Source organism: Sceloporus occidentalis, unplaced genomic scaffold, assembly GCF_023333645.1.
Source record: "Sceloporus occidentalis isolate IW3139 unplaced genomic scaffold, rSceOcc1.0.p SCAF_4, whole genome shotgun sequence".
Taxonomy (NCBI): Eukaryota; Metazoa; Chordata; class Lepidosauria; order Squamata; family Phrynosomatidae; genus Sceloporus; species Sceloporus occidentalis.
In genome coordinates this window covers 124,908,461-124,916,406 of record NW_028316984.1, presented here as the reverse complement: position 1 = coordinate 124,916,406, position 7,946 = coordinate 124,908,461, and the positions used below count along the sequence as shown (strand labels likewise).

The 7,946-nt window shown below is 38.8% G+C and overlaps 1 protein-coding gene across 1 annotated transcript; it reads right to left on the bottom strand.

Moving 5' to 3' along the window:
- Positions 1–1,762: 1,762 nt before the first annotated feature.
- On the bottom strand, positions 1,763–4,906 carry LOC149314594 (V(D)J recombination-activating protein 1-like). Its single transcript, XM_089523499.1, has one exon. It carries the CDS (start codon positions 4,904–4,906, stop codon positions 1,763–1,765), a length of 3,144 nt encoding a protein of 1,047 aa, XP_089379625.1.
- Positions 4,907–7,946: the final 3,040 nt, after the last annotated feature.

The window sequence follows — 7,946 nt, the reverse complement described above, 5'->3', positions numbered from 1 at the left end:
GGTCCAAATCCTCCTTCAGCCAAGGAATCCGACTGAGTGAGCTTGGGCAGGTCACAAATTCTCAGCTTACAAGGAAGGCATTGGCAAGAAATCTTGTCAAGAAAACCCTGTGTTTTCAATAACTCTTGCAATGAAAACCCTATGATGGGTCACCATAAATCCAGTCAACTTGAAGGCACGTAACAATAAGAATAGTAGTTGCTGTTCCAAAGCATTTGACCAGCACCAAAAGGCTTTTTAAAACAGTTCATTGAGGTATGTAGATAAGTTTTCCTTTAATCAAACTTGGGGAGTGAAGCAGAAAAGTGAAATCGTGGTGGAGTTAAGATTGCAATGTTAACAGTTTTAGTACCATGGACAGATAACTGTAAAAGATATTGCAAAATTGTTAACTTTCCAAAATACACTGCCGAAATAATCAGTTTGAGAACACTTTAACTGCCCTGGATCAATGCTAGGGAATTCTGTGAACTGTAGTTTTGTGAGACATTTAGTCTTCTCTGTCAGAGAGCTCTGGTGCTACAATAAACTACAACTCCCAGGATTCCCTAGCACTGAGCCAGACAGTTAAAGCGGTCTCAAACTGGATTATTTCTGCAGTGTGTTTTGGACCACAGATATACCAAAAATAGCTTCTGTGTGCTTCATTTATAACAACTATTACATACCTTCACAAAAATATTGTGGGCCCCATGTGGACCTATTTATCTCCAGTCCAGAATGAGGTAGCAATATTTAAACCCATTCAAAGTAATGGGATTTGTCACAACTAGCTTATCTCATTAATTATAATTGTATTTAAGCAGGACTGACTTTCTCTGAACTGAATAGAATCTAGATTTCACCTCATGAATTTCACCACCAATGGGTCTTAAAGGAATCCAAAGTCATATTGCTGTTGATGGGTTTACCCTAAATATGACCAGATCTGTGTCCTACCTTATGTGCTTTAACTAATGATATTCTGATATATTTGTATTCCCTACTTTTTAGATTCACACAATTACCAACTATCATTATTCTTTAAATTTAAAGAATACCTTAAACACAGATCAAAGATATATTTTGTAAAATTCTGATTTAACAGCGCATAGAATAGTTAAAAATCAATAATTACAGAGGTTATTATTTTAAAACTAGTTTTATGTATATTATATATCTAAAATATCAGGACCCATTTAAAGCCTAAAATAGCTTCCCAGTTAAAAACATTTAATCAACATTTTTGCACTCAAAGTTTTATATGCTACAAGCCCTGTATATAAATGCCTTAATGTCATGGATTTATTAGAAACTAAAGACTGATGGTTATTAACATGGAAATGTTTTAAAATGAAGTGAAATATTATTTATTAGAGAAGTTAACATCCCACCCTTTATATAGATTCCTAGAGCAGTCAACTTTACAGTTATAAAAATAATTTTTCAGTAAGTAGAATTTAATAGGATCTACAACTGGCACTTCCACAGACTTTTCTAAACTTTCTGAAATTTTCTCCCTCCCACAAAAAAAGTTCATGATATAGTGAAATCAGGATAAAATTACCCTTTCCATTCTCCACATACAAGCTAAACAAAGTAGCCCAAAACAAACTACCACGTTCTGAAATCTTTTGTCCAGAACAGCCCACATAATGCCTTTGATCAAAGGCAGAACTCTTTACCACCATTAAAAGTGTTTAAGAGAAATGCTATATTCAGATCTGCCCGCACCCTATTAAAGGCAATTCAGCTGTAAGATCAATGCAAATTGTTCCCCCACTTAAAATTCCATAGAATCAGGAATTTCCAAAGACTCATCCAAAGTCATGAAATCTCGCTCATTATTTTCTGGACTAATTGTAAACCCCTGGCTTTTCAACATATTATGAGCATTCATGAACTTTTGTAAATGTTTTGAGGTATACAGCCAATGGTGCTTTAAGACATCTTCCATTTCATAGCATTTTGATTGCCTGGCATTCATTTTTCGAAAACGTCTAAATAGTTTGTTCCCAGACTCATTTCCTTCACTTGCCCAAGCACCAATAGAGCCATCTCTTTCAATTATTTCTGGAACATGAGCAAGGGTTTTGTGAAAGTAATTGGTAATCTTTCCGCCATATCTGTAACGGAATTTTGTAGCCAGCAGCTCTGCAAAACGTTGGGAATTGAAACTATACTGGCATACTAGTTCTGGGCATTCTTTGGTGGGACATGAAGACCGCCACACTGGTTTCATCTTCAGGTAAAGCTCCATGAGTTCTCTGAGGGCTTCATGTCTCTCCTCACTCTTTATCAGTTCACAAACTGCTTCCACAGTCTCCTTGGTCATAAGCTTTCTGGCAAAATTCCCATTCATCCTTGTTACGGGCTTCAAGTTCATCTTCTTTCTGAGGTGTTTGTCAAGAGCTGACTGCCATCTCTTTCTCTCTTCTTTTGATGCATCAGGATTTTTGTACACTTCACCAATCTCAAACTGGAATATCTTGTAAAATTCAGCTGCATTGCCAATGTCACAGTGCAAGGCATCTATCGAAGGAACAGTCTCTAGAAAAGGCTTTGCAGAAACCCCCTTCACTCTGTCACGCAGTTCATCAACAGTCTCTTGGTAAGGATTGGACCTCCATACCTCGTACCGTTCTAGGTTTTCTGCATGACTCCTAGTGATGGAGTGAAGGATCAAATTCTGGGAAGCTTCCAGGCGTGTTGCATCACACAGCGTGCAAATGTAAGTAGAACCTGAGGCTTCAAGGCCCTCTACTTCACGAACTAGCTTTTCATCATAGCCAGTGCCTCTAAAGATAAATTTGAATGTTCTGGGGATTCCAGCCATATCAAGTGTCAGTACACTGTCTTTCATGGCCTCTCTTTCTGCCACAAGAGGACTCAGGATGGCTGTGAGTGTCTCGTGGTCTGACTCATCAGCCAGCATAAGGCACAATGGTTTGCAGCATAGCTCTGAATTGGGCTTGTTTTCTTCAAAAATTCTTATGCTTGCATTTTCATGAGTAGCAGAGATGTTCATGAGTGTGAAGGAGAATCGAACTGCTTTCTCAGGGACAGCTGGTCCACAACCATGTTTCTCACTAACATCTCCCATTCCATCACAGGACTCTTTAATCACCACAGTGAAAGGGCCTTTGAAGTAGTCGTCCAAGTTCTTACTTTTCAGGCCTTCTAGGATGTCTTCTTCCATATCCATCAAGGCAGAAACCAAAGCTGCATCATATCGAAATCTCTTTGCAATTGTATCTACTGGGTAGTCATCAACCAACTGTTGTATGCCTGAAAGCCCATCAATAATGCCTACTTCTGTGTTACTAGAGACATTTTTCAAGGGTGGTTTCCACTCAAATGGATGGTAACCTGGCAAGAGGGACTTTTCAGCAGTTCGGAGTGCATGGAGTGGCTGGAATATCTGTCTCCCAGTTACAGCTTTTACAGTCCTGTACATTTTATGGTACTGGCTACAGCTGAGAAAAGTATTGACTCTGATTGCCAAGCAAACAGCTGGATGGAGGCCTGTCCCTTTCCCTTGCATTATAGCTTCCAACTCATCAGCTTGTCTGTGTTCATTTCTGGCTCTCAGAGCCAGTAGGAACAAAGTTAGACACACAGATTTGACATCTCCCCCTTCTTCTTTTTCAGCAAAAGCTTTTACTTGTAACTTCAGTTCTCTTAGGCGGTGCTTTTGAGCTCTCCGTGTCAATGAAAGTAAGTGTTGTCTTGGTCGGCCACCTTTGTTTATGTACACATAGCCCTCTTTGTCTTCTACCTCTTTGTGTCTGGAAAGATGGTAACAGTATTTTCCCAAACAGATTTCTTCCTGACAATCTTTTACTGGACATACCACAGGTAGATTATTCAGGATGTTCAGGAATGATTTCACAGGGCTTACTAGATCAGTAGGAAAGCAAGGATAGCGACAAGCTGGACAATAGCTTCCCACTATTTTGAGATATTTAAGGATGCAGGTTCTGCAGAATAAGTGTTTGCAAGTTGTTTCTACTGGGTCAGCCAGGATGTGTTCACAGATCTGGCAAGAAATTGACTTTACAAAGTCTGCAGGATAGTCTACTGCAAGGATTTTGGTACTGAGATGAATCTTCTTGCAGCTGGCAATCATTTTCATTAAACTCTTTTGACTGATTTGTTTTGGATTCCTTATTTGTCTTATTTTTCTAGCATGTCCAGATACCATTCTCAATTTTTTGCTCAGCTGTGGATTAAGAACTTGCTTCTTTCTCTTTACTCCATGTAAGGAGGCGCCACAAACATCACAGCTTGAGGAATGGGGATTCCACTCCACTGGGCTTTTCCTTGAGAAAAACATTTCACATGGGGAATTGTTTAATTTCTTTTGAACCACAGTCCAACATTGATGACAAAACTTTGTAGGATGGATTGTGTCAATATCTCCCTTCACATCAATCTTAAAAACTTTGGCAAGAAGATCTGGCCAAGATGTTGCCTTTTTCTCTTTCTTTCTGAGAAGGGCCTGAGTCTCATCATCTACTGGTCCATGAACTGGGTAGCTTCTCTTATAAGGATCAGTTTTAAATGAGCCTCCACAGAGGCGGCAGAGATGCTGCAGATTTGCCTGATGTGTTTCTGCCTCTGTATGGCTCATAGAAAAGGCACTTTTATCTATTGGCTGCATACCTTTGTTCAACTCGGTGTCTGTTTCAAAGAGTGGATGTGACACTAGAGCCACTGGCTCAATCTCTTTCTCAATGACTTTATCCAGAATAGCTGCCACTTTTCCTTTATTGTTGTTAGCCAGACGGTTGTCATCAGGAAGTGGCTTCTCAAGTGATCTTACTTTGAAGAGCTTGAATTTCCATTCTGAAAATTTCTTATATGGCTGTTGACTTTGTTCTGACACAAAGCACAAATTCATGCTTGGAGGTGGAAGCATCTCCATTCTGGTAAATGTTTAATTGCCTGTGAAAGAGAGAAAAGAGAGTAGATGTTGGTAAGGAACTTCAGTGAACAAAAATAAATGATAAGATGAACAATGAAATGATATGATGAATAGATGTTAATGCTAATGTTAAGGTCAAGGCTGCTTACATTATTTGATACCTAATTTAAAATATTATGGCTGGCATCCTCTTGGTGATATATGCAGGCAGAAGTCCGATTTACCCATGTGCTTGCCTTCATATGCTTTTTTTTGTTTTGTTTTTTGTGGGAAACTGATGCATCTTTTTTGGGAAACTCATGCAAGGACACACAAATCACAAATATCACCTCCTGCCCCATACCCCACACTAGCTGGAAGAAGGCATGGGACAGCTACATAGTATCCAAATATGTTATTTGAGGACTTCATCATCTTAGACCTTATAAGTGTCATCTAAAGGTTCCAGATGCTGATTTCATCATCATGCATCCAGATCAGAATGTATCCTATATTACTATCCCCTGTCACCCTCTGTCCAGTAAATGGCTGGAGCGGGTGGCAAGAGATTGGTGAGTTCTTCAAAAAAGGAGGTAGGATGGGTCAAAGTTTCACCTGGGGCTTGAAAATGGGAGTGGGGTAGGCACTAGACCCTTCACAGTTACCCACCCCTGATTTATAATTGAGCTGGGGGACTCAGTTCTACTGATTTGCTACAATAACCAGTGCTAAGTGTTAATTTGGCTGACATTTTGACATCACAATTCTCATCCTAAAACAAATGAGAAATCGTGTTGTTTTTGTTGTTGCTACATTGAGTTAATGTTTGTCTATTCACCAGAAAAACAGCAATGGAATTTACTGTGTAAATATGTTCTACTCATCAGGGCTTGGAAACATTAGAGTGTGGACCACAACCTCAAAAATTTCCCACTCATCATGGCCACCATGGTTATGGGATCTTTAGTCCGAAAAGTAACATTTCCATAGTTTTGTGAAAGGTGGAAAGAACCAAGATTACTAAGCAGAACAGACAATTTGTACCCTGCAGGTATGGCTACACAAGGAATCCATAATATATAGTGGTTGGAGGGCAAGGTCAGAAAGTGTCCAGGGTGGAGAATGTATAACTACAGAGGTCATTGGTCTAAAACTCCTGCTATACTTCACTATTGGTGGAGGTTGATCAGATTTAGAGTTCAACAAATTCTAAAGGGAAATTCTAGAATTCTAGTGGGAATCATCCAGATGTTGTCATCATGTGGCTATTGGTGTTTAACTCCAGCTCTAGCCAGCAAAGCCAATGTTAAGGAATTCTAAGAGTAGCAAGCAGTCTAAAAACATCTGGAAGGCCACAAGATTCTTACCCCTGGTCCAGAGGTCCACAGTTTTCTCATGTTCACATGTTCTAGGTGATTTCACACACTTGCATATTCCTGTTATCATACTCTGAAAAGTTGAATTCTACATATCATATTGCTGTTAAAGACACAGGAGCAGACCAGCTGTGGCAACTATAGGCATAAAATCCCATTGGCCTTTTGAGCTGCCGCATCGCACTGTTGATTCATGTTCATCTTGAGTCAACAGTGTGATGCAGCAGCTAAAAAGGCCAATGCAATTTTAGGCTGCATCAATAGAAGTATAGTGTCTAAATCAAGGGCAGTAATAGTGCCATTATATTCTGCTTTGGTCAGGCCCCACCTGGAATACTGTGTCCAGTTCTGGGCACCACAATTCAAAAAGGACATTGAGAAACTGGAGAGTGTTCAAAGGAAAGCGACTAAAATGGTGAAGGGTCTTGAAACCATGCCCAATGAGGAATGACTTAGGGAGTTGGGGATGTTAAGTCTGGAGAAGAGAAGGTTAAGAGGTGATATGATAGCCCTGTTTAAATACTTTTTTATTAATAATTTTTATTATACAAAAAATACATATAAAACAGACATTACAAATATCATGAAAAACATACAAGAAAAATCATTCATATAAACAAACAACAAATTACATACTACAAACAAATTATCAGAAATACTATACAAAAAGATCATTTTCCAGCACTTCCAGTAGATCATATGATACCCTGCTTACTTAATTTAATGTATTCCCACTAAATTATAGTTAATTGTATAACTTCTGTCATAAACTATAAGAAACTCATCTTCTTTACATATCCTCACTTAATTTTCCCAAGATGAACCAAAGAGAGGGGGAAAACACCATCCATATACGATAATTATAAAAGATAATTATATCTATTAAATCTATTATTTCTATTTCTTAATTTATATTAATATAATATATCTTATATCATCACTATAACACTTTTACTCCACAATAAGTATCTAAACACTCCCATTCATTTCTGAAAGACTCAATTTTATCATTTCTTAAATTTGCAGTAAGAATATCCTATCTTTTAGCCTCCCTAATCTTAACCAACTATTCCTCTTCTGGTGGTATCTGCGAACTTTTCCAATATAGAATTCTGGCTAAAGTAACCATATACAAAATTAAATGAGATACTTTTTTTTGCCTTAACACTATCAATAGAACAGGCCATATTTAACAGAAATAAATGAGGATCCATTGGAATATAGCCCTGTTTAAATACATGAAGGGATGTCATATTGAGGAGGGAGCAAGCTTGTTTTCTGCTGCTCCAGGGAACAGGACTTGGAACAATGGATGCAAAGTGCAGGAAAAGAGGTTCCATCTCAACATTAAGAGGCACTTCCTGACAGTAAGGGCTGTTCGACAGTGGAACACACTCCCTCAGAGAGTGGTGGAGTCTCCCTCCTTGGAGGTCTTTAAGCAGAGGCTGGATAGCCATCTGTCAGGTATGCTTTGAGTGAGATTTCCTGCATGGCAAGGGGTTGGACTGGATGGCCCTTGTGGTCTCTTCCAACTCTATGATTCTATGATTATGTGAGAAGGAAAAGGGATAGCATCCTTGTGGTTGATGAATGCAATCTGTGTTATTACAGAAGATAACAATGCTTCATAAACACCAGGGTAGTCATCCACTGAGTCTTTCCCAGAGAATGTTCTAAACCTAAGG

What these genes read in the sequence shown, in the direction of transcription:
- LOC149314594 (XM_089523499.1), bottom strand. Translation starts at nt 4,906, where the DNA reads ATGGAGATGCTTCCACCTCCAAGCATGAATTTGTGCTTTGTGTCAGAA.